Genomic DNA, 27,825 nt, shown 5'->3' with positions numbered 1-27,825 from the left:
TCTGCTCCTGTTCTCAATGTCGTCTTGTTTGGAGAACAGCTGCTGTATGTGTTGTTTCATCTGCTCCATCCCTGTCTGGAGTGGAGAGATGGCGTCTTCTGCAGTACTGATACGGGCCTCTGTCTCCCTGACTCTGTCCCTCAGTTTGTGCAGGTCTTGTCTGATTAATGATATGTCCACCTTCACATCTTCTATTTGGGAAGCAAGCGACGTTTGACAGAGGGTGATAGCCTCCAGTAGCTTGTCTGTGTCTCCCGCCGTGCGCTCTGCACCATGCTGCTCGGCGCCGCCATTTTTCACCCGATCCTCCTTCTCCTGATGGCGATATTGATCTAGTTTTGCCGAGGCCGATTTTTGTGGTTTCGACGGGGACATGATGTCTGGCGTCCAGTGAGACCTGGAGGGTGCTTTGCAGGTCCGGATGTCTTCCGTGGGTTGTAGGATGCCTAGGATTGCAGGATCACTGTGTGGAGCCGCTCGGAATGCGTCCTACTCCATGTAAAGTCAGGCCACGCCCCAGAGTGTCCTCTTCTTACACAGAATCTAGTTTGCATTTCATTCTAGTTAACAACCCATCTAGACAACAAAATTATTTGAAGAGAAGTAGGCTAGCAAAAATGTATTCGAAATGCATATGTCCAAAACATGGTGTTTTCTATGCCGAACAAACAATGTTTCATACGAACGAATAATGTGCCCATGAACATGGAAGTTGCCATTTTAAACTGTACAACAGTTAAGAAAAGCACATAGAGCAGCACGAACGTTAGAAAAATAAAGAATAGGAACACATCACTACTTATTTTTTTGCAGCACTCTCCTGATCCTTCTGTACTGCTCGCGCTCCCTTAATTTGAGGTCCGACAACCACTTCCTGAGTTGATCCTTGGTTCGCCGTACCCCAAAATTCTTCTGCAGACTCTTGACAACTTTCGCCATGATCTTGGCCTTTCTGACATTGGAGTTGGGGTAAGGTCCATACTTCCCGTCATAGTGGGTCCTCTTCAGTATGTCCACCATCTCCAACATCTCCCCAAAGGACATATTTGAGGCCTTAAATCGTCTCCTCTGGGATCGGGGCGTTTCTGTCTCCGGGCTTTCCTCCTCCTCCTCGTTGCTGTAATTAGCACGCACCTGCTGTGTCTCCACCATGTGCTCTTCCCCACTGTGCCGAACGAGAAGGGGCGGGGAATAGACTAGAAAGAATGTCAAGGGTGGGCGGAGTTTCACGCATGCGCAGTGTATATAAAGCATAACACGCATGCGTAGTACGTAGAATCTGTGAGCGGAGGAAGGAGTATCGGAGGCACCGATTGTGATAACGAAGGTAAAATTCAAAATTGGGCCTATACTGCTTCTAGATTTAGCCTGACATTAGGGTTTGTCTATGTATTGCAGATAAAATGGATGGCTTCAATGACCACAACTTCCTCCCCCTGTTCATAGACAAATACAGGGAGCTGCCCTGTCTGTGGCAGATCAAACACCCACAATATAATAATAAACAAAGGAGGCAGGCAGCGTTGGAGAAACTGCTGGAGTTGGTGAAGCCGGTGGTCCCCACAGCAACCATCCCCTATTTAAAAGCCAAAATTGGTGGCCTGAGGAGCACTTATCTTAGGGAACACAAAAAGGTCATGGATTCCCAGAGATCAGGAGCTGCAGCAGATGAAGTTTATGTCCCCAGGCTCTGGTACTATGAGAGACTGCGATTTCTGTCAGACCAGACTGAAGTCATGGAATCCCTCTCCACTCTTCCTTTCACTCTTCCTTCCACCCTATCTTCCACCCCAGCTGAGGCTTCCGATGTCCAACCTGGGACCTCCAGCCAGGAAGAAGTGGAGGAGCCCAGCTGGAGCCAGGTATAGCATTCTTCTACAGATTTCTGGTCAATAAATAAATGATGTTTACTAGATTTTATTATTGATCACTAATTGCTGATTTAATAAAGTGTTTTACATATCAATAGACAGTAGTGGGCAAAAATAATTGGGACAGGAATGAAAAATACTGGGCTCAGAATGATAGTCTGTTATATTTGTTTACATTCAATTTGCAACAGTCAAGAGGTGAAAACTGTGTGAGATTGATGAAGAAAAAACTAAAACGATGTCCCTTTTTCATACACAGGAAGACCTCAGCCAGGAGGAGGCTGTGGAATGTGGCAGCCAGGAGGAGGCGGGGGTTAGTGGCAGCCAGGAGGAGGCGGGGCTAAGTGGCAGCCAGGAGAAGGCCGGGCCCAGTAGGAGCCTGACAGAATTGCAGGTCCCTCCCCTCCGCCTTCCAAACAAAAGACCCAGGAAGGGGAGTAACGTGCAGGATTCAGCACTCAGGCTGATTCAGGAGGCTTCTGAGTCCCTCAGAGCCACTCCCACTCCTGAAGAGGCCTTTGCCTGCATGGCTGCCACCAAACTGAAGGGCATGCAGGAGGGCCAACACCTCATGTGTGAGGACCTTCTTTATAAAACCTTAACTAAGGGGGTGAGGGGCGAAATCACACCCAATACCCACCTGTGTAAGTTGGACCATCCTCCTCCTCCTGCCACAACTCCACCACCACAGACACAGTGTGGAAGGAAGACCAGAGAGTGATGGCCCTGGGTTCAGTCTGGTCTGACAAAAGATGCAGGCTCTTGTATGACCACAGCCTGGGGACATACATGTCATCTGCTGCTGTTCATGATTCTCTTGGACTTCTGGACCAGATTGAACTCCCTTAGATATGGACTCCACAGGCCACCAATTTTGCCTGGAAATAACTGATGTGTGCCCTGGGGGCCAAAGGCTTCGCTGATGTTTATCCAGCGTTGCCTCCCTCTTTGTTTGGTTAGGACCCCTTAATAAAGTAATTTTTGTTTCAATTATACTTGCCTATGTGTGTTTTCCTTCTAAAAGGACAGTTTGTTTGTGAGGAGGCAGGTACATTTCAAAAATACAATGTGAAATTAACAAGAGACACCAACACCAAGCAACCTTCTTGAGATTAAATAATACTCAATAATAATGGTGTTGTGGTAACTTGACACACAAAACACACCCAAAAATATTCTAGAGTAAAAAAAAAAAAAAATCATCAGGCTTGAAAAAAAATACTAACCAAAAAAAATAAAATAAAATAAATTTTTTGAATCAGATGTGACAAATACAAATATTATATTGATGAAATCAACAGAAATAATAAAGAAAGAAGTTTGTGCGAAGTCTGTGTGAATATGAGCAGCAAAACTACTTAATTCTTCTAGCATTATAAAGAAGAAGAGAGTGCGCTGTATTAAACAAATTAAAACATTGCAGCCTGACGAAAGTGCTATATACATTCCGAACGCTAATTTTACCACACCGAGCAGTTCAGTCTCGGAATTTATTCTGAGCATGCGTGGCACTTTGTGCGTCGGAATTGTCCACACACACGGTCGGAATTGACGCAATCGGATTTTGTTGTTGGAAAATTTTAAAGCCTGCTCTCAAACTTTGTGTGTCGGAAAATCCGATGGAAAAAGTCAGATAGAGCCCACACAGGGTCAGAATTTCCGACAACAAGCTCCGATCGCACATTTTCTGTCGGAAAATCCGACCGTGTGTACAGGGCATAAGGGTGAAGGGTGTTTAAAGAATGGTAAGAGGCAAGAGTACTAGTGAGAGGAGAAAAGGGATAGAAGGGAGAGAGGGAAGGTGGGAAGGAGGTTGATGACAAGAGGGAGGAGGAGAAGGAAGAGGGGTACAGGTACTAACCTATTTACTGACATCTGGGAATAGTTGAAGAACTTCTCTTCATGTTGCCGGAGATCATTATAAAGGATCCTGAACTGGCCTCTCTCTTCCCTATTTGAAATTATTGGCTGGACCCAATATCTTCGTGTTCTCATCTGTCTTCTCCTCCTTCTCCTCCTGGCTTTGTCCATCAGGACTGCAGCAGTAGCAGTAACAACTGCTGCCATGACCAAGGGCATATGATGAAACATAATCACCAGAAATCACACTTCTCACCGACAACTCACAAAAAAACACACTCCTCACCGACAGTACTCTCCCCACAAAAAAAATGGGAAGTGCACAGGAAGTTAACACCCATTTTTTGCTTGCCTTTTTGATTGGCCTGAGCACAAATAGCATCTGAGCATAATTAACATAGTAAGCGCATTAATTCGCATTACAATCGCACTGTTAATAACCAAAAACGCAATGGAAACTCGCACTGTCGAATAGCAAAAATCTGCATCGCAATCGCATTGCACAAGTGAACCAGCACTAAGCGTTTTCATCTTTCTAGTATGTGTTTGTTGCTTACAGCTAACATTAAATTAAATCATGTTCTGGTCACTGCTACCCAGATGCTCTTTTATATAAGCTCTGCATATTTTTTTTTGTAATTCCTTTATTTTCCAAAAGTTGCAATTCACAGTTAAACAAAGGAGAAATGAAGAAACCCAGCACAGTCAGATAACAATGCAAACTCTGTGAATAACATATGCCGACTGGTCAAACATAACATAGTATAAATGGTCAAATAAAGCAAATTATACATGGAAATGGCCGCAATGTACACAGCCTGTTTGGCAGATAGAGTAGTAGTAAGAGAAACCAGTAACAGACACATGTGCTTGAAGCTATGCAACTATATTTCATCAAAATGATACATTTGTACCGGGAGGTATGCCTCCTGGTGGCCAATTGGACCCAGAATGAGGGCAAAGAGATTGAGCTAATGCATATCAGGATATTTACATATATGTAGAAAAAATAGCACCTCGAACTGAGTCAGGTAAATAGGGTGGGAAGTGGAGAGGAGAGGGAGGGGGAGGGGGGAAAGGAGGTAGTTATGAAGGGTAAGTAGTGGATCAAACATACTTTGTACAGAAGGAGAAGAACAGGTTTTAAAAAGCGAAAGATATAGCCTCTCGCCCAGGGAAGAGGACTAAGTCCAGGAGGTCAGCCAGGCCAAAAGATATGGAGCATCGTTCCCTCTGTAGTGCCACACCTCCAACATGAGCTAGTGACCTGGGGAAAAAAGCAGTTTAGATTAGTGGGCACCCTGTACCATCGGGTCAAAATTTTGTAGCCAGTCTCTTGGATTCTAGTGACCAATGAAGACTTCTGGGCAAAGTAAAGAATCTTCTGCCTCTGCGGGTCCGTGAATTGGGTTTCAAGATCCAATTCCCATTTAAAAAGGAACCCGGGAATATGCCCTGTATCCGGTTGGATCAGGGAAGTGAAAATTAGTGAGAGACAGTGACAGGTCTGCTCCTGCCTATGGTAGATGTGCTCTATTTCCGTGAGCTGACGAGAAATGCCTGATGCGTGTAGGCACTTACGGAGAAATTGGCATAGCTGAAGACTGCTCCAGAAATCTAAAGGGGGGTCCGCAGCCATCGCGCAGGCAGAAGGGGATAGTTGTCCATCCGGCCCCAGATAATCACATAAATGAAGGTGGCCATTTAAAGCCAGTCGCTGAATTCCTGAGGGACCACAGGGACGATACGCGTGTGGGGGGACTCCGTAACATCATTGCAGCCACCTTCCTAGTCTTAATGAGACATTGGACACATGTTATGCATCCTAGCACTGGGGATACAGTGCTGTGTTTGTAACATTTTTTACCTTAAATAAAAGATGCTTTTAGCTAAACAAAGAGCACTATGTATGTCTTATTGATTTTACATGACTACTACGTTCCCATCAACTGTGTATGAGAGTGTCATCCTGCTGCTGCACTAATGAGGCTGGTTTCTGATCCTTGGACCTTTTAGAGGCAAATTTTTACCTTGTGATTACCCCTGTGGGGAATGCCTGAATGACCTATCTGTTAATTCAGAGGTCCACAGCATAAGGTGAGCGGCCTGCATATACGGTGGTGGAAGCACATCATTCTTACCTGTTGGTGTCATCTTTTACATCATCCTTGGCTCTCATACTATATGAACTGGGGCTGTTTGTAGGTCTTTGATTTATCAGCTATTACCCCAATATATTTTTTGTGGTTTTTTTTCTTTGTTTTTAGGGCTGCACTATATTCTATTTTATGCGCTTATTCAAGGATTGCTATATATTGGCCTTGAGTGTTCAGCTGCTTATGATAGGATTGTTATTGTGATTTTGCGCTGACTGAACTGATCTGTTTACAGTGAAGCAAATCAGTTTTAAGACGGAGGAGCAGAGGAGCAAAGTTGGCTGATTAGAGAGCAGAGGGGTCAGGCGTAATGTGGACTCCCAGATAACGGATGGAGGCAGCCGCCCACCACAGAGAGAACGAAGATCGCAAGGACGAGGCTGTTACATCGTCTATCATGATGTTCAGAACAGATGATTTGGAGAAGTTAATTTGGAAGAAGGAGAGGGTGCCATAATACTGTAAAGACTGACGTAATTTCAGAAGAGAAGCAAGCGGGTCTGTAAGAAAATCAGATCGTCCGCAAAAGCGGCCTCTTTATGTGACCCTGATGCCTTTCGATACCCAACAAAGCCGGGGTCTGTTCTTATCATGCACAAAAAGGGCTCTAAGGAGAGTATGAAGATCAGGGGAGATAAGGGGCAACCTTGCCTTGTGCCATTGTGGATGCTAAAAAAAGTCAGATCTCGTCTCATTGAATTTGACTGCGGCTGAGGGGTTGGAATAAAGGAATAGAATCCAGCTCAGCATAGAAGATCTGAGTCCGATGTGTTCTAGAGTGGCCCGCATGAATGTCCAATTCACCCAGTCGAAGGCTTTCTCTGCGTCCATGGATAGCAAAAGAAGGGGCCGTTTCGAAGTTCTGGCTGCATAGATCAGGTTCACCACCCGAATTGTGTTATCACGAGGCTCTCGGAGGGGTACAAACCCTGCCTGATCTTTGTGAATGAGACTTGGGATATGAGGGAGCAACCGATTGGCCAGAATTTTGGCAAATAATTTCAAGTCCATATTCAAGAGCGCAATCGGCTATAATTCCCACATCGCAAGGGTTCCCTCCCCTTCTTTAGAATAAGATATATGCCCTAAGGGTGTCCATTGGAAAGGACTGCCCCTCCGTGATGGAGTTTAAAGCGGAGACCAAGGGGGTGGATAACGTCTCAAAGAAAGCTTTGCTGTAAGCTGGAGTAAAGCCATCTGGGCCAGGGGCCTTTTTCTGCTTAGAATGGGCCAACATCACTCCCAGCTCCTCAACTGTGATGGGTTCCTCCAACTCCTCCTGAATCGCAGCTGGAAGCGACGGCATACCAGAGGAGGCAAGATAAGACTGTATGGGTGAGTTTGCATCTGAAGTGGAGCCCGAGGAAGAGGGGGGGGGGGGCAAGGTCGTAAAGAGCCTCATAGAAGGATCTAAACTCCGCCATTAATTGTCACATTTTGCACACATATTTTGCATATTTTTAATTTTAGTACAAATAGTACCATTTCCAATGGTTTGTAGCATGGGAGCCTCCTTATAACCTGCCGTAACCCCCCTTCCCCATCTTTTCCCATTCTACCCACCTATAGGGACTGACCCCTGTCTGACACATTATAATCTAATTCACCCTCCCTCCTCAATCCTAGTTTAAATACTCCTCCAGCCTTCCCATATACCTCTCCCCCAGCACAGCAGACCCCCCTCCATTTAGGTGCAAACCATCTTTAGCATATAGGTTGGTACCCCAATGAAAAGTCAACCCAGTGCTCTATAAACCCAAATCGTTCCCTCTTACACCAAGTCTTTAGCCATGCATTCAGTTCTCTAATCTCCTCTTCTTTCTTGTGTTGTGCATGACACAGGGAAGATTTCAGAGAATATCACCTTGGAGGTCCTTCCCTTTAACTTGCAGCCCAGTTCTTTAAATGTATTCTTAAGGAGTCTCCACCCTCCATATATTCTGTCACTGGTTCCAATATGGACCAAGACAGCTGGATCATTCCCAGCCCCTCCCAGTAATTTATCAACCCGGTTCACCACATTCTCTAATCTCCTCTTCTTTCTTGTGTTGTGCATGACACAGGGAAGATTTCAGAGAATATCACCTTGGAGGTCCTTCCCTTTAACTTGCAGCCCAGTTCTTTAAATGTATTCTTAAGGAGTCTCCACCCTCCATATATTCTGTCACTGGTTCCAATATGGACCAAGACAGCTGGATCATGCCCAGCCCCTCCCAGTAATTTATCAACCCGGTTCACCACATGCCGAACCCTGGCACCAGGGACACAGCAAACCATTTGGTTGAGGCTATCCTGGCGGCAAATTATTCTAGCATGTCTTATGATTATAGAATCCCATATTACCACCAACTGTCTAGGCCTACCTGCACTACCCTCAAACACCACTACTAGATGAGCTGCTCTCCCAGCTGTTAGGGGTAGCAGTGACATCCAGGCTGCCACCCACACATCTTAGAAGTTGATTGGCTACCATGCACAGCTGCACCAGATTCTAAATGCTCATTTTTAGTAAATCCCCCCCATAGTGTCCTTGTTACTTTGCTGTGAGCTGAACAGAGAGCACAAAAAAACTTTTTTTTCCTGTGTAAACTACCAGTCCCATCAGCCCATGCACCGATCAGCCATAACATTATGATCACTGACAGGTAAAGGGAATATCTCGTTACAAAGGCATCTGAACATTTTTTGGGATATGTTAGGCAGCAAGTGAACATGTTGTCCATGAAGTTGCTGCGGTGAAAGCAGAAAAAAAAATGGGCATTGCAGTTTGTTGTGTATGGGGCTGTGAAGCCCATGGTGACCCATGTCCACAGCCAAAAGCTTCTACAATGGTCACATGAACATCAGAACTGGACTACAGGCAATGGAAGAAGGTGGCCTAGTTTGATGAATCACGTTTTATTTTACATCATGTGGATGGCCGGGTGCGTGTGCGTCACTTACCTGGGGAAGAGATGGCACCAGGATGCGGTATAAGAAGGCAAGTTGGCAGAGGCAGTGTGATGCTTTGGACAATGTTCTGCTGGGAAACCTTGGATCCTGCCATTCATGTGGATGTAACTTTGGTGTTCAACAGCCTCCAAGGGGTCAGGGCAGCTTTAGCAAAAAGTGGCCATGCTCAATACTAGATGGGTGGTCATAATGTTATGGCTGCTTTGTGTATTTAACGAAGATTAACTGATAGACATGCCTTAAGTCCAACCTGGATGTCTGCCAGGGCTTCGTTTGTTGATACATTGGAGAAGCAAATGTAGTAATCCTGGGACAGTGCACAATTTATATGACGACCAGGTGAAAATAAGGAGTGTTAAGCTGCAATATAATAAACTTTTTTGGGGGTATACATATGCTTTAATTTATACATGTGGCTTTTATATGTTTTAAATATTGTCTTATATTCTCAAATGTGTAGAAGAAATACAACACATGTCATATATATATATAGTTTATTTTCTTTACAGATACCAAAAATACTTTGCAGAGAAAGCAAGTTAAGTCTTTTAATATCAGATCTGTACATTCTAGCAAGACACTATTTAAAAAAAAATAATTTACGGGTACAGTACATAACATTATGGACAGAATATTTGCAGAAAATCTATTGTTTTACTTATTCATCATAGTGTAGAAAGTACTAAAATAATGCAGTGACTAATTTATACATTAAGGTGCAGTTCACCTGTGTATTTAACCTATTTTGGTCACAGTTGCCAGTCCTATGGTCCATTGAAAGAAAAAAGAAATACTGTCCCTCAGACAGAAAGTTAACATTTTTTTTTCCTTGTCATTTGTATTATGACTTTGGTGTGGCTCAATGCACTACTTGTGCTGTCAGTGTTAGCTTTTTTTTTCTGTGCCCCAGGGAACTGTAGCTGTTTACTGTGAGCTGGTGTGACTGCACTGGCCTGTCCAGTATTCCGAGTCCTTTCTTCCATTCATGGAACAATGTTCACTAAAAAATACATCCTAATTTACAGATGAATCCATAAAATGACCGACCTGCATTGTGTATATGGGTCAGGTTCAATGTAAAATAACCAAAGTTTGGACAAAAAAAGATCAGGTCTCATTTGAAAGAGAGCAAGTAAAATCTGACCACATGATATACATCTGCCAATATACATGGTCATAATGCCATTTTTGTTTTTCCTCCACTCAATCTATTTGATCTTTAGGGGATCCAGATTGATTTATATGGTTACAGCCGTAGACTCTTCTAGATGAAGCCAGAATTGCTTTGGGTAGCCTGATGTTCCCTGTATGTTTCAGGTTTAGGGTAGCCATGGGAAAGATTGCTTTAAAGTTGCCCATAGATGTTAGATGGCAGTTGTACGTTGACCGCCATAGTCCATTTGCCCCCCCAACCCTCACCGTAATAATCTGGATCTTAGAAAAGTGATCGGTAGGTATACATTCTCATATCCTTAAAATGAAAACATGAATTTAAGAATTTCCAAATCATTGGGCCCTCATTTATCAAACTATTTTAAACACCTACGAGTGCCAGCCAGTGAGCTTTTACCTTCTATTCTTCTTGTGCATCAGGTTGCTATGTGCAGCACAGATATTTCTTTGGGACATGAAGCAATCAAGGATTCCAGATAACTGATAAATGAAATAAAGTCAATGTAAAGATATATGGTCCTTTTAGAGGGCCAGTCAACACAAAACTTAAATTGTAATTCCAGATTAATCTTGGACCTCAGTTGCAAGATCTTACTGTTGTATTTCATTCCTTCCATCATAGTCTTTCTACTACTGCTCTAATGACAATTTCCACTCTATAACTGCTCTAATATTGACAATTTCCATTCTACTACTGCAACTTTCTTAATGTGTACAAAAACCTATCAAAAAACTTATCTCCTCCCTTTTACTCTTTAAAATATACCACTGATATGCCCCGTACACACGGTCGGACTTTGTTCGGACATTCCGACAACAAAATCCTAGGATTTTTTCCGACGGATGTTGGCTCAAACTTGTCTTGCATACACACGGTCACACAAAGTTGTCGGAAAATCCGATCGTTCTAAACGCGGTGACGTAAAACACGTAGGTCGGGACTATAAACGGGCAGTGGCCAATAGCTTTCATCTCTTTATTTATTCTGAGCATGCGTGGCACTTTGTCCGTCGGATTTGTGTACACACGATCGGAAATTCCGACAACGGATTTTGTTGTCGGAAAATTTTATATCCTGCTCTCAAACTTTGTGTGTCGGAAAATCCGATGGAAAATGTGTGACGGAGCCTACACACAGTCGGAATTTCCGGCAACAAGGTCCTATCACACATTTTCCGTCGGAAAATCCGACCGTGTGTACGGGGCAATAGAGTTTTGTTATATATTTCTAAGAAGTGCAAAACTTGTTGATCCTATTCATCCTGCCAGTACTTCAGTGCTGTCCTGAGTCTCCACACTCTGCAGTGTTATCTCAAGCACTATTATCACCTCTGCCCACTTCACGCCTGTAAACTACAGAACTCCTCCCTTCTAGGTTATAGAAATAAGAGGATATATTTTCTGTAGTCCTAACACACTTCCTGACCTAGGGTGAACCCTGCGTCATCAAAGATGCAGTACAGTGAGTGAATGCTGTCACCTTATGGCAGGAAGTGTGTTGCAAGCAGGTTCACCAGGTGACACTGGAAAAGGGAAAAAAAGAAAACTAATGCAGCCACCACTTCCAAGGACAAGTAAGCTGAAAAATTATTCCATTTTTGTTCTTGGGTTTATATACACTTTAATGTGAAGGTAGTGAAGGCTCCAAATGGGGAGAGTGTGACCCCCTCAGGATAGCTGCAATGGGAGAGAGGGAGCTAAGGACTTATGTACAGAGATCTTTCCACTTGATTCTCCAGTACAGTGTTTCCCAAAATTGTCCTCATCTCCTACCAACAGTACAGATCATCACACAAAGGCAAAGATGGCGTAAGTAACCAGTCCCTCACAGCTACCTATGTAGACCTATTTTAGCCTGACGCCAGTGCCTCCGGACCCTTTAAGAGATTTCTGATGCTGGGAGGTGGGGGCAAGAATTCTGATTATGTGACCGACATGATTGGCAGTCACATGATCAGAAAGCTCACAATCAGTAGTACAGATCGGGAGCTTTCCGTTAGCTGCCAAATGTTCCGGGAGCTTGCAGGGTGCACGCTCTCAGGACAGCTTTGTTTACATTCTAGTATGCATATATGCAGCCATTGGCTATCAAGGCCAACCTGCCAAGAGGCGGCATATACAGGTACAACCGGCGTAAAGGGGTTAAAGTATAACTAAAGGCAAAACTTTCTTTTCCTTGTTTTGGATAGGCAGGAGCTGGATTAGAACATCTGTCAGTTTTTCTTAATGGGAAATCTTCCAATGGGGACACTAGTTCTGGTGCCCTGGGGGTCCCCAAGAGATTCCCTTAATTTGCAGGGATTTCCTCTCATTTCCTGTTAGGCTATGGGGCAGGAAGTGAATGTAAATCTCCACAATAGGACACAGATGGCATAAATAAACCTTCCATGGGTTATAACCCTCCCTTACTCTACCCAAAATAAAAAGAAAAGTTTTGCCTATAATTCTACTTTAATAAATATTTAGGGAAACCCTTACAGCTATACAATATGGCTAGAAATACAGCCAACTTAAAGCGGAGTTCCACACAAAAATGGAACTTCCGCTTTTCGGAACCCCCCCCCCCGTGTCACATTTGGCACCTTTCAGGGGGGAGGGGGGTGCAGATACCTGTCAAAGACAGGTATTTGCACCTACTTCCGGCATAGACTCCCATGGGAGTCTATGCTTCTTCCTGTCCCGACCGCGCTGTCTGCTGGGAACACAAAGCTCCCAGGAGAGAGCGGGGACCACTAGGGACGCGCAGCGCGACTCGCGCATGCGCTGTAGGGAACCGGGAAGTGAAGCCGCAACGCTTCACTTCCTGATTCCCTCACCCAGGATGGCGGCGGCAGCTGCCGAGAACCGAGCGGGTTCTCGGCGTCCCCTGCCGACATCGCTGGACCCCGGGACAGGTAAGTGGCAATGTATTAAAAGTCAGCAGCTGCAGTATTTGTAGCTGCTGGCTTTTAATATTTTTTTTTTTGTCGGTGTGGGTGAACCCCCGCTTTAATTCCTTGTAGTATTAGTAATGCTAAGTTCACACTGGCAGTGAAGGATATGTACCGCCCACCTCCAAATTTACAGTTCACAAAGCTGCCTCAGAGATAGCTCATAGTGCAGCACTTTTGACTCCCTGTCTCAAGTTTGACAAGTAGAACTGCCTGTCAAACTCGCTCATTGAAGTCAATGCGATTCTGTCTAGTCTAGGGCTACAGGTCAGTCATACATGCATGTAAAAAAAAAAAAAGCAAATACATACTTCCTATTCCCCAGTTCTGTATATCATGGGATATAAAGTGAAAACATTTTTACAGCCGTGGCCAAAAGTTTTGAGAATGACACAAATATAAATTTTCACAAAGTCTGCTGCCTCAGTTTTTATAATGGCAATTTGCATATACTCCAGAATGTTATGAAGAGTGATCAGACGAATTGCAGTTAATTGCAAAGACCCTCTTTGCCATGAAAATTAACTTGATCCCATAAAAAAACATTTCCACTGCATTTGTGAAGAAGGCTTCAGGGCGCCCAAGAAAGTCCAGCAAGTACCAGGACCGTCTCCTACAGTTGATTCAGCTGCAGGATCGGAGCACTATCAGTGCAGAGTTTGCTCAGGATTGGCAGCAGGCAGGTGCAAGTGCATCTGCACACAGTGAGAAGACTTTTGGAGGATTGCCTAGTGTCAAGAAGGGCAGCAAAGATGTCACTTCTCTCCAGGAAAAACATTAGGGACAGAATGATGTTCTGCAAAAGGTACAGGGATTGGACTGCTGAGGACTGGGATAAAATAATTTTCTCTAAAGAAATACCCTTTTCTGATTGTTTGGGGCATCTGGAAAAAACTTGTCTGGAGAAGAAAAGGTCAGCGCTATCATCAGTCCTGTGTCATGCCAACATTAAAGTATCCTGAGACTATTCATGTGTGGGGATGCTTCTCAGCCAAGGGAGTGGGCTCACTCACAATTTTGCCTAAGAACACAGCCATGAATAAATGATGGTACAAATACATCCTCTGAGAGCAACTTCTCCCAACCAGCCAAGAACAGTTTGGTGAGAAGCAATGCCTTTTCTAGCATGATGGAGCACCTTGCCATAAGGCAAAAGTGACAACTAAGTGGCTTGGGGAACTTGCAGTCAATCCTTAAGAGGCGGGTGAACAAAATTCTGACAAACTCCAAGCATTGATTATGCAAGAATGGGCTGCCATCAGTCAGAATGTGGCCCAGAAGTTGACTGACAACATGCCAGGGCGAATTACAGAGGTCTTGAAAAAGAAGGGTCCACACTGCAAATAAAGACTCTTTCATTAAATTCATGTAATTGTCAACTGAAGCCTTTGGCATTTATGAAATGCTTGCAATTATACTTAAGTATGCCATAGTAACATCTGACAAAAAGATCTAAAAACACTGCAGCAGCAGAATTTGTGAAAATTAATATTTGTGTCATTCTCAAAAATTTTGCCCATGGCTGTAGACTAAGCACATCGTAAAAGTGTCTCCAAGTTGTGGTGTTCTACAACCTGCAGAGGTCACTCTTGCTACTCTACAAAAGATTCAAGACTTTCCAGCAACACTTCTTTTTCTAGTGTAATAAAAAGCAGCTGTTCATGGACAGCAATAAGTAAACAGCAACTGGAGGTTTAAACAGGAATTTAAACTTGCTGTTTGAGGAAATGTATTCCACGGTTTCTTGCTGAATGATGTGATCCTACATTATTTTGCAACCCTAGCTGCTCAGTCACAAATGACTACCATTTCCTTGCCATGGCTGAATGTTGAGGGTTAATTTATAGTTTGTGTTACATGTGGCCATGCATCACTATTAATATGAACACAAACACTATTTATACCACAATCCCCAGAGTCTAATGCAGTTAGCTATCGGTTATTTTCTTTGCAGCATGTTATAACTTGCCAATATTTAATGCTTACAGCATGAGCAAAAAGAATTCAGTGTTCATGTGGCTTTATTTAGCAAATGTTACTAATATGAATTTGCTACATGATGTCTGGCAATGAGAAAAATCTAATTCTATTTAGCCTTTAAAATGCAATCTCTCTCTCTCTGTATATATATATATATATATCTGTATATATATATATATATATATCTGTATATATATATATATATATATATATATATATATATATACAGATATATATATATATATATCTGTATATATATATGTGTGTATATATATATATATATCTATAGATATATATATATATCTATATATACACACACACCAAATTATTATATGTGCAAACAATCAAATCTGCTATAAGTTTTTCAGGTGAATTTGAATGGAAACATAATATTAGTCTATGGGTAGGTGGATTTAGGTTGAATATGTATTTTATTCAGAGTTTTCAAAACCAGAACAAGGAACAATGGCTCTCCAACACAAGGGTATGACATCATACATAGCTGTAAAAACAGACAAGTCTATGGGCAGGGGGATTTAAATGGAGATATATGTCCATTTACATTAGACTACTATACCATCAGGTCCGATAAAAAAAAACGATTGAGTCCTTTTCCCAGTTTTTCAGACTTTAAGGTGATCGACTGTAGGAAAACAATTTTAATGGATGCATGTCCATTTACATCCTCCAGCCCATAGGCTAACATGGATTTGTTACAAGCTGCAGGTCAAAAATGAATGGACATGGATGTGAAAAAAACGACATCCCTTGCATTCTGACCAGATTCAACAGGGGATCTGTGCATGGATCACTGCTGACTGAAATGGATGACGCTCACGTGAAAGGGCCCCAAATACTAATTTATAGTTCTATCCAAAACAGAAAATAAAATTCTCCACAGAAAGCGACAGCAAGAACTTGAGTTTACACTTTGGGGTGGATTTTAAGGAATAGAGGCTGCTAATTTAATAAAGTGAATGCTTAGTTTAAAGCCTAAAGCCTGGTACACACTAGTGGTTATTTTTCATTCAACCCAGCGTTCTGAACGAAAAAAAAAACTGGAGAGCTCAGGAGGATCTGCTGTACTAAAAATCCAATGTTAGTACAGCAATCTCACCTGCTGAGCTATTGTGTTCTAACAGGGGAACAGCCCCACCCCTGCCAGAACACACTAGTCGGCTCTCTCAGCCTTGGGCTGAGAGTGCTGATTGGCAGACCTTTTTCAGTAATGCCCCTTGCGACAAAAGCCAGCCGAACGACCAGCTTCTATTGGACTGGCTGCCGTACACACGGCCTGAATGTTGCCTGATATTTGGCCTGTGTGTATGGTCCTGAACTCCAAGCATGGTAATTTCACTGCAATATTATTTATAAGTAGCTCTTTACCTTTATGCACAAAACACTTCCCGCGGCCTTGCCTTTGTGAACTGTTGTGTGGAAAGGGGGCAAAAACAATGTTTTGGTGTCTAATGGAACTGCAGCTCTGATCTCCACAGAGAGATGGGAGCTGGACCATCCAAGAGAAGTAAGAGAAATGTTAGAAGAAAGCCAGAATGTTTGTTACAAATCTAAGGTAAAGTGCTACTTATAAATGATTCTGCAGTGAAATCATTGTGCTCAGAGTTGGGCTTTAAAGAATAAGTGGAAGGACAGAAACGGTTCACTTATTCTTTCAGCCCTGACCTAAACAATCCAACCCTTAGTAAAGAAATGTATATTTACCGAGATCTGATGCTCAGAGCCTCTGCTGTTTGTTTAGATCCAGCAGTGAAAGGCTCCCTCTTCTGGTCGTGCTTGTGCAGTACAGGCCCCTAGACCTCTATGGGTCTATCTCCTGGCTGGGGAGGTAGGTGAGCCCTATAGAATTCTTTGAGGCAGTAATGTGCAGGTGAGGCCAGGAAAGGGAGCCTTTCACTGCTTGATGTAAACAAACACAAGCCACAGGTGTCAAAGTATACATTTGTGGAGGGTAATTGGGGGGGGGGGGGGAGCATTGTTTAGGTCAGGCAAAAAGAATAAGTGTACTTATGCTTTAAGAATTTTATGGTAGCTTTGCAAATTGATTGATATTTCACTTGTAGTACTCAGCTGATTGAAGGGAACACAGCTTCATGATATTTTCTAAGCGCAATATACTTTATCTTTGCTAAGTGAACAATCTTTATTCCTTTACTTGCCAGTGTGTTGATGCAGTCCATCTGTTTTAATATAATTCTTAATGCACATCTATCTCAATAGTCTTAGGCCCCATGCACACAGGGTGTTTGCCCAAATCTCCTAAACGCCTTTCCTCCTGGCAAAAAAAAAACCACTTGAAGCATGTATACATATATAGACATGTTTAGGCACATTAAGCACTTGGGCGTTATTTCATTTAATTGGCCTGAATAATAATTCATTCTGGCCATTGAAATTAATTAACGCGTAAGCACTTGATGCTGGCAGAAACCTGCTGCTCATGGACGCACTGGTAGTGGGGTTTTCTTTCCGCCTCTAAACGCCTATGTGTGCATGGACTCAGGCTAACATGAAGCATTTAGAGGCAGGGGGCGAAAAAAATGCCTAATGCCCCCAAAAGCAGCTTTTTAACGCTTGTTGTGCATGAGGTCTAATTGATAGCAGTTACCACCTTCAGGGGTTCAAGAAGAAATGCCATTTGTGAAGGCAGTGAGAACTATTAAATACTTTGTGTTCATATATACATAGAAAGGCCTCTTTCACATGGGGTGGACTGTGGCTGCGATCCGGTTGTTCAGCAAGGGATCTGTCCACTGATCCCCACTGAGCAGGCGGATGACAGGTCCGTGTCCACTCCGCTTATGCAGAACAGACAAAGCCCGCTCTCCTTTATGGGTGGCCAGATGTAACTGGACCACCTGTCTGTTAATACTCTACTGCCATCCGATCCGCTGGAAGCAAGGGGGAAGTCTCTTTTTAGCGGACTGGATCAGATTGGATGTAGGTGGGTGTAAACAGGCACATGTCCATTTACACCCACCACTCCATAGAGAAGAATGGAGGTTCCAATCAGGTCTACCTTATAAACGGACAGGTGGACCCGATCAGATCGTCTATGTGAAAGGAGCCGAAGAGCCAATATCTCCATACCTGCTATCCTGGAAAGAATTTCTTAAAGCCTTCAACAGCTGACTGTAGAGCTTCATTCATCTATATGATGAGTAGAGCTTACCAAAAGGCACAACCTAGTCCAAAGATCAGGAGATAAATAATAGAATTTATTTGAAAATTTTTGGTCCTCTGACATCCAGACCTGAGCTTACATAGTGTTGCTGACAGTAACCACCGTCCCATCACTGGGATGAACAGACATCTGCAAACAGTCACTGATAGTTGTTCGAGTCTCTGCAGCAAATCTGGCTCTTCCTTCTAGTAGAAGAGCACCCTTCTAGTTTATAGCAAAAAGAATGTTACATTTAAACATACTATCGATCATTAAGGTATCTCTGAAAGAAACATACACAAATGCTTCCAGGTCTCAGAGATAGATGGAATTTTAATTTACTGATACAGTTAGTGCTATATGGGAGTAGGGAAGACATTCTAAAAGTCAATGTAGCAGTGAATATGTGTCATCCAGCTGAAGGTATACAATAAAATACATTTAGCTTCTTAAGTCATAAATATTTGTGTAAATGTTTGACAAAGTTATACTGTTTAGCTTGGTGTTCTGGGTTTCTTAATGGCTCAACAACTCTGCCCACAAATGATAATGCAAACATCTTATATTTTCTGCAATGTTGAGTCTAGATACTTTCTTCCTTATAAGAGAAAATAGACCCGTCTAAAACAGGATGTTTTCCTTTATGCACTTGATACATGGACAACTTCTTCAGGCTGACACTAACCAGACGGCAGGTTTGGACACATTTGGAAGACAAATGTATGGATAATTTTCCTGCTATACAAACACTGCTGTTCAGTCGTTTCACTTTAAAGCATCTTTCATTGCTGTTCTTTCAAACACACAGAGGGGAAGTTCCTAAGACTGGAGTAGATGGAATCTGGAGCAGCTGTGCATGGCAACCAATCAGCTTTTAGCTTTCATTTTCAAAGCTTAACTGAACAAGCTTGACCTAGAAGCTGATTGGTTGCCATGCACGGCTACTTCAGTTTTAGAAAATTCCCCCACATTTGGCTAGAGCACGGACACAGCCCCCTACATTATTACTGTTTTTATGGTGTGGATAGAATGCGGAAACCAATGCAATTACTTGTTTTATCATTTGGTTGGATTGGAAAGGAAAGGAAGGGACAGGTATTAAGAACTACCAGCATATTTCAGCTGTGAAAATCACCCGAAGCCAGCTGTTGAACACCAGAAGTTGATAGCAGACAGGTGCATTGCAGGGTATATACTCTTTTCCAGAGGGCACTAAATAATCTACCCCTTAGCTCTGTACTTTTATACTTAAAGAGTAAGTTCACCTTTTGGAACATGTTTCGTGTGTTTAGGGATGAACATGTAACATGTTTCAGCAGGGGGGAGGGCATCTTCTCCAGGCGCACTCTGTCACTGTTTGAAGAAAAAATTTAAAAAACGCGGCCACGTCATTCATTCACAGTCCTTTGTGAATGGGAAAAAACAAGTCTTGACAGCCTTTGCTACTGTCGGCTTGTAGTTTCAATTAATTACCATGTCACTGTTGGTTCATTCTCCCTTCCTGTCAGTATATATATCTGCCTACCTGTACGAGGTACAAGCAAACAGACTGAAAAGTCTACAGGAGTCCTGCATGGCACCTGTGATCTGCTGATCGTGATGCAATGCATTCCAGGCTCCAAGTAAAAAAAAATGAATGCACATTTTTTTTACTCGCAAAAAGATTTGCATTTATTTATTTCTTTTTTAAGGTGAACTTCTCCTTTAAAAAAAAAAAAAAAAAAAAAAAAAAAAGGATTTATGGGTCTGTCACAGGAGTAGTTGAAGCTCCTATTTAGTTATATGTGCCAGGTCCATGCTAACACGATATTGCAAATATTTGCCATCAGTCAGCCAAAAGCCTAGTTTTGCATAGAGTTGAAAAGAGTTTAAATGCCTGTCAATTTCAGATGTCTATCCCTGACCAAAAGGGAGGAGATTTTTCTTCACATCCTGTCCTTGCGACAGCATGGCAAGACATGGGAGGAGCTGTTGTCACCAGGACAGCACTAAAGCATCATAGAAGTTATGCCTTCTCACTTTACTGGGTTTTAGATTTTTTCTTCCCTGCTTCATCACTCTTCCTCACTCTGGAAAAATGCTTGTTTTTGTCTGTGTGCCTATCGGGGAGGTGTACTGTTTCTGTCCAGGCAGGAAGTGAAGTAAAATCTCCCTAAGAGAGACACAGACAGCAATGAAACACCAGCAGAGGTTCTAAACCTTTCTCACTCTATCCAAAAGAATATAAAACATTTTGGCTAGGATTGTGCTGAAGGCCACAGTCATTTGCTTTCACAACTTTAAAGACTGATACATACTATGAGTAAACTGTCAGCACCAGTTGAAGCTGCTGTACTAACTATGCGACTAACTATGCTGAGCTTTTGTGTTCTGACAGGGGGATGGCCCCCCGCCAGAACACTCTGATCAGCACTCTCTGCCATTTGTGGAGAGCGCTGATCAGGAGTCGGTCGGCTACTGTATTTCCAGCATGCTCGTCCGACAGAACTTGGCCAAACGGCCAGCTTCTGTCAGACAGGGTGGAATACACACGGGCTGAATGTCAGACGGTTTCTTTTTTTTTTTTTTAACCAGCCAATGTCTCCTAACATTTGGCCTGTTTGTACAGGGCTTTAGCCTAGTTCTATAAGGGAAGTTTATCTCTGTCACTTGTTGAGAATCATTTGCAGCACATTGGTATAAGTATGCTGTAAATGAGATAAAGTAAGTTTTAACTAAGGATGAGCTCTGGCGTGTTCGCAGAGCCCGCCAGGAAGTCGGCACTGCGCTGCGCTAATCACAGGCAGTGAGACATTGTCCCGATGCGCGGCTGCAGAGATCGGGAAATGTCTCACTGCCTGTGATTAGCGCAGCGCAGTGCTGACTTCCTGGCGGGCTCTGCACGTGGGCTGTGCGAACACGCAACCCCCCAACAGGAAAGAGAAGTAGTCACCCTGTAGCCCATGGGTTTAGAGATTTTAATCAGAAAGATGGAGAGAAGCTCAGGGGTAGAGAGTTTTGTATCTTATAGTGTGAGTCATGTTGGAGAGGCACTTTAATTAACAATATGCTTTGTTTTAGCACACATTTATGGTATATTCTGTCTTAGTTAGGCCCCTTTCACACGGGTGCTGTGAAGCGGGATCTGCTTGCTCAGTGGGGGATCTCTCAGCTGATTAGGCGGATGACAGGTCTGTGTTCACTCTGCTATGCAGAGCAGACATAGCCCGCTATTGTCTATGGGGCAATTGGATGGAAACAGACCGCCTGTCCGTTTCCATCCGATGCCATCAGATCCGCCAGATGGAAGGGGAATAGGTCCTCCATCCCCCTGTTTTTGGCGGGCAGGGTTGGATGGCGGTGGTTGACAACCAACATCTGCCACTCCATTGAAGAGCCTGGGGGGCCCGATCAGGTTCGCCTGAAAAACTGACTGGCCGACCTGATCAGATCGTTTGTGTGAAAGGGGCCATAAATGATTTATGGATCTGCCACAGAAGCTGTTGAAGCTCCTATTTATTTGTATGTGGCAGGTCCATGGAGCTCAGGATGCTAACATGATGTTGCAAACATTTCCCATTAGTCAGCCAAAATGTTAATATCAGTTTGTGGCATAACTAAGCTGTGTGCTTATGCAGCTGAAATATTTTTTTTATTTTTCAGTTTCACAATCATTTGCATGTAGTCTGAGCTATGGGGCTAACCTAAAATCACTAAACTTTCCAGAATGGGCCTAGCTACAAAAGTGATTTTCGATTGTGGTGCCATCTTTGACAATCAATGGCAGAATCTTCTATTACTTATCTCTAATTCTATGGTAATGGCCACTCATCAGACCCACTGCACATTAGCCAACATATGTGATCATCAGATGTTAATAGTATATTACAAATAGTGATGATCTCAGGCATGTTTGGAGTAGGAACCCAACCCACATACTGTATGCAGAAAAGCTGTCACCTGTGTGGGCCAATAATCTGCAGCCAGGGCATTCCTTGACCCACATATACAAAGGGTGTCTATACATGTGAATGTAGGGTGGGGAATGTCACAGATTCTTGGCAGGCTACCATACCTGGGTTCAGATCTTAGTCCAAACATGCTCAAGCACATTACCTATCACAAAGTATTATATTTTTTTAACTTGTTCTGGGACGGTTAAGTGAACACATACTAATTGTACCACAGTACAGTTCTATGTTTAGAGTCTGGTCTGTTAGAGCTATGTGCGTTTGCCGAATATTTAATATGGAAGGCACACCAATCAAGGCTGCTCTGCCCCAATTGCTACAAGAAGAATTTTAATTGGACTACTAGAACAAGTGCTACACAAGAACCTTTTGCAGGAATGGTTCCACAAAGATGAAGATTTAAAATTCTTCATGTGGCTTTTTTCATTTAGAGACACTGAACATCATAAAAATATGTTTGCTGTGTGGAAAAGGTTGGGGTTTTCTGAACTAATGACAGGGTTGTGTTCTATGGGCAATTTACATACAATCAGTGTCCAGTAGAAAGTCTCAGCATGCTGTAGTTGTAAAGATTATTGGCCCTGCTGCCCAAACAAAACTTCTGAAGAAGCTGCAGAGCGGAAGAGGTTAAGAAAATGAAAAGAGAAGTCACATTCTGGACTATTTAATGCAGACGAGACTGTTGCTTAAACATGTATGTGAGATGACTGACTATTAGTGTTTGAAATGATCTATTTTCATTAGCACAGCTGGATGTTATACTGTGGCCTGCCAAGAAAATCTCTCAGAAATGTGTGCGGTTACTTCCTCTTCCGATTGCAATTTTACAGCCAAAACCAACAAGAATTTAAAGAAAAAAAAATACAGCCGGGAGGACCCGATGTGTTGTGAGATGATAAAGAGCATAAATTGATTTCTAGAAACTTCTCTCTGCCACTTTCTATTCACAAACTAAATCCTTCTCTCTAGACAGAGTATTGTAATTTACCTCGGATCTATACTGGCAGGAAAGATCATGGTGTCACTGGAAATTCATCTATGCTGTCACAATAGAGGTCAGCGACAGTTTAAAGGAAACCTGTCATTAAAAAAAACCTTGGCGGTCCCTCCCTCTAGAAATGCTAGTTGTGTCGTCACCATTGTTGGCCCCTTGATCTCAATACTTAGAAATCTAAGGGCTTGGAACAAGTATGAAAATGAGGAGTTTTCTCTGAATTAACTAAACCCGGGTACATACTTCAGTTTTTTTTCATGCAACCCATGAAAAAAACCTGACGGCTCTGGTAGGAGCTGCTGTACTAACCATGCGAGGTTAGTCCAGCGATCTCCCCCGCTGAGCTGTTGTGTTCTGACAGGGGGACAGCCCCCCCGCCAGAAAACTCCGATCAGCACTTTATGCCATTAGCTGAGAGCGCTGATCAGGAGTCAGTCGGCTGCTGGTTTTCCAGCATGCACTTCTGACAGAAGCCGGCCAGTCAGACAGACCGACATACACACAGGCCTGTACTTTTTGTACCAGCAAATGTCTCCCGACATTCTGCCTGTGTGTACGGGGCTTAAATCTGCATCTTTCCATGTCGGGATCAGTAATGAGAGATTCTTTATTTCTCTGATGACAGGCGTGGAGTAAGTAGACCCAGATGACTACAATCTGACAGCAGCTCACTTAAATGACAACCCAGTACTAAATGTCCAGTGTTCTGTAAGAGACATCAGAGCCATGATATAGTAATGGTGATTGTACTATAAACATTGGAATTGAATACAGTGTTTCCCAAAAACAGTCTTTAAGATCCCTTTACAGGCATGAAATGCTGAACTCTTCTTCTGAAAGTACTGGTTGCCTGGCTGATCCTATAAATACAATCTTTACCAGAGCCTGGAGATTAGGGATTCTGACTTCACTTAAGTGGCTACATGTTGGTTTCTGGACTCAGAAAGACAGCCGGGCAACTAGCATTTTCAGAATGAGGGGAGCAGTGTCAGCCTACAGATTTCTTCTAGCTGGCCCCAGCAAACTCCACGTTGCAGGGGTATTTAGCAATCAGCATCTACTTTGGTAGCATAAGTTACAGCTCCTGCTCTTTCTGCGTCCCCCTCCTGCCGAAATACCCAAGGTGGCTGCCATTTGTTTTTTTAACTACCCCTGCCTGAATCTGGTGCCAGTTTTCTCTTGTTTCAAATCAGAACACAACATACGCATGGCTAAGCACAAGCAACAACATACTGCATGTCCATTTATACATAGGCATGTTCCATGTAGACTAAAACAAATGTATTCTGTACTTCAAAGGGGTCTCTGTATACATAGATGACGCAGCATCATATAATAGTGTAGGCATCTGCTACAAAGCAGTTTCTAGTTACTGTAAACAGGACAGGTTTGACCAAGGACTGGCTTATCACTGTGTGTCTGTGATCCATACATACTCACATACTGTTACTATGAAGTTAGATAATGGAGGTTTCAGGCAGTGCGGTATTTGAATTTTATACACACAATTTTCCATGTTGCATGTATAATAAACAACACATTCATTATCTGAGGTGTTCTTTACAATATGAAAACTACATTATTTCCTATATTCTCAGCATACATTCCTTTCTGTACATCTGTCAGATAGATAGAAATAAAAAAGTTTTGTGTAAGAAATGTACTGTGAAACAGACTTGCTGCATTTAAAACAATGCAGAGAGTCGTGGTGCTTATATCAAACAATAAAACTGCAGCAATTGTCCTATCTAATACCCATTCTACCCCACAGTTAGGCTGATTAGGCACTTGGGACATTGTTATAATGGAAAATGCTGCATGTCCAAGTGCTGACCTCAGCAGTCATAGGCCTTGAACACCTGGTAGCAGTGGATTAGGTCTCTTTTCGTCAGGACTTTGTGCCGTCACTGCATTATGCCAGCATTACGGACATACTGTAAGGACTTGGGTGCCAATTTCAGTGCACTAATAAAAAGGCACTGAGCAATGCCAAACGTGTCATCAAAGACAAAAGACTTTGTGGGGTGCAGGTGGCATGTAGTGAACACAGGTTCGATCAAGCGGAGGAGTCATTATCCATCACTAGCAGTGTGTAGAAGGTCTAACCTAACATGCAGCTCATAATGTTACTTTCCATGTTGGAAGCTCATGTGAAATTCCTGAATGACAATGTAACCAGTAGTTCAAGAGTCTATAATCAAGTAATCCTCCATACACCAATAAGATTGTTTGATTTCAGGGATGCATCTTAAAGCTCAGTTCACCTCAATGCTGTAGACACAGCTTGAACTTACTTCTACAGCAGGTGCAAGTTGCAAACAATAAAGATCTCTTAATTGTAAATGCTACTGCTTTAGTGCAATAACCCATAGCAAACACATAATCAATCGTACGTTGGTCTGGCTTTACCATGGGGTACTACCCGTAAGAATTGCACAGAACAAGAACTAGACATGCTCTGAACGAAAAAAAAAAATTTGCTTCAATTCATTGACCAATTTTGTTTTGTTAAATTTGTTTTTGGAATTTGTTTTATTTATTAATTTTGGAATTTGATTCAAATTTTCCAAATTAAATTCAATTTGACTGAATTCTGAAAATGCAAATCGGTATTCAAGTGTAGCTGCTAACTTTTTTGCATCTAAGAATTGCAATATATTCACATTTCATATTCGTTTCCAAATTCAAATCAAATTTGAATTTTGTTATTTCAGACAAATTTCGTTTAGTTATTTTGGAGAATTTGGTTACTATTGTGACTCGGAATTCGGATACATTCAAATTTTGATTCGGAACAAAACTGATTGCACAGGTCTAACAAGGGGGTGTAGTTCCCCCTTTCATAAGGTATGTACTGCTACTCTGAGCTTTTCTATGTGTGCATTACAGCTGGAAGAAGTATATGCAGGCTGTTTGCACTAACATGTGGTCACAACATCGTACTATAGACAGAATAGATTCCCCTATCGACCAACGTTCATAGGGGCTTGGTGTCTTTTGGGTAGCAAACTAAATGATATGGTTGTTCTGCTCAGTTGTTGAGCAGTAGATTTAACCTTACATGTAGTCAAGGAGGCTTACAAGTTACAGATAAGTAAATTCTTGAGACCAGGTTGTGCAAATAAACAATTGGCCCAGCTACATTGGTGTTAGTGTCCTGTGATTGGTTGGCTGCTGCATGGGTCCTGTTGACAGATATCCTCTGTAATCATTGGATCATGCAGCCATGCCAAGTGATGAATTCAAGGCACTAACCACAGAGTAACCAGCCTAAGGCACATTTAAATATAACATTTTAAACAGATTGTTGTTTCAAAGAGTATACTAAAAATATGATATCTCTTTTTTTTCATTGGCTGCTCAAATAACATCATGGCTGCACTTCTATGCCTTGACAACAAATAATTCTATTATGGTGAGGAAGTGCTATGCGGTTTTGTATCATTTCGTGCCTGATAATACTAAGCAGGCTATAGATAGACATACTATAGACAGAGCTTTCAAATAGTAACAACAATCACATACTGATTATGACGCAGGAACAGGCCAGTAGTTGGACAGTCCTGGTCATTATCACATATGTGTAACATGGAAGAATGTCACCACTCCATCCACTCCATAGCATTGGAGTAGAACACCTATAAGTAATTACCTTTTGTAAACAGTAACAGGAAAACAAGCTCATAAATTGCGCACAACTTAACCCTTCGCTGCCTCCAGGGCCATCCTAGGCCTAGTGTGCAGGAGAAAGAAGGGCCCTTTAACAGGCCTAATAGAATAACACCCAGAGGGGATGTACACTTTCACTCATCCCTGCAACATAATAATAAAACAGAAACAGGTTAAACTCTTGGCTTGTTGCATGTGTTAAGGCTTTTGTGACTGTAGAAAAGTAAACGTGTCAGTTCAGCATGTACAGCACACTACCGCATTGTCATAGAGGCGTGTAAGGATTGTCTATTGCCCGTATGTGGCCCCTTGAGGAAGAATCCATTTCATAGTCAGATTCCCTCTGACGGCTTGTTTGGGCCCTGCTGGACTCACTCAGTAAAAAGTTCCGGGCCAGTTCTTCTGGAGGGGGTACCAAATGGAAAATCTGTTCAGAGTAGGAGCTGGGGTGAAGGTCGTCTGTGAAGGGGTGTTGCCCCAAGCTGGCTTGTGGGGAGATGCTACGCTCTGAACTTGACCTCTGGACTGGCAATGGGAACAGTAATGTGCTGACTGTGGGGTTCTGGTCTGAAAGACAAGAAGAAAGGGTTAACTAGCAAGCAATTATTGTCTTAACTGTCTTTATAAAAATAAAAGTTTATGAAAACCACTTTCCAGTTTTTATTAGACCTTGCATTGTTGTTAGATTAACATTTAATATGTCAATGTGCGGCAGGGGAAGGAATCCTAATTTTTTTATATTAGGTCATTTAAGGTAATGTTCAGCTTCAGTAAAAGAGGAAGAAAGCATCTCACAGCAATACACTGTGAGAAAATATTACAAATAGAGGGGAAATCTAGATGTATATATACAAGTATATACTTTGGTGCTTTTGGCATGGTCATAAAGGTTCTCCGCAGGCAGAGAAAGTGAACAGAGTGAGTTGAAAATGTGGTAAATGTCAATTTATGAACCGGAGAACGATGGAGCACAACAGATCTCACCTGGGGATTCAATAATGAATCAATCATTGATAAAATAGCCACAATGTAACTGTAGCTAATTAAAATAATAATAAAAAAAAATCTGCTTAGAATGGTTGTACCTGTTAAGCCATACATAGATGGTA

General features: G+C 42.5%; 1 protein-coding gene across 2 annotated transcripts in view; it reads right to left on the bottom strand.

Moving 5' to 3' along the window:
• Positions 1–9,316: 9,316 nt before the first annotated feature.
• SH2B3 (SH2B adaptor protein 3) overlaps positions 9,317–27,825 on the bottom strand; it is a 230,490-nt gene continuing 211,981 nt past the window's right edge. For both annotated transcript variants that reach the window (XM_073626157.1, XM_073626148.1), the window contains exon 9: positions 9,317–27,283. In XM_073626157.1, the coding sequence (XP_073482258.1) occupies positions 26,982–27,283 (302 nt within the window). In that variant the 3' untranslated portion in view covers positions 9,317–26,981. The remainder of the gene's footprint in view (positions 27,284–27,825) is intronic.

This window comes from Aquarana catesbeiana, linkage group LG01 (genome assembly GCF_042186555.1).
Source record: "Aquarana catesbeiana isolate 2022-GZ linkage group LG01, ASM4218655v1, whole genome shotgun sequence".
Classification (NCBI taxonomy): Eukaryota; Metazoa; Chordata; class Amphibia; order Anura; family Ranidae; genus Aquarana; species Aquarana catesbeiana.
Note: the sequence above shows the minus strand (reverse complement) of the source record. Positions and strands in the feature narration are given on the sequence as shown.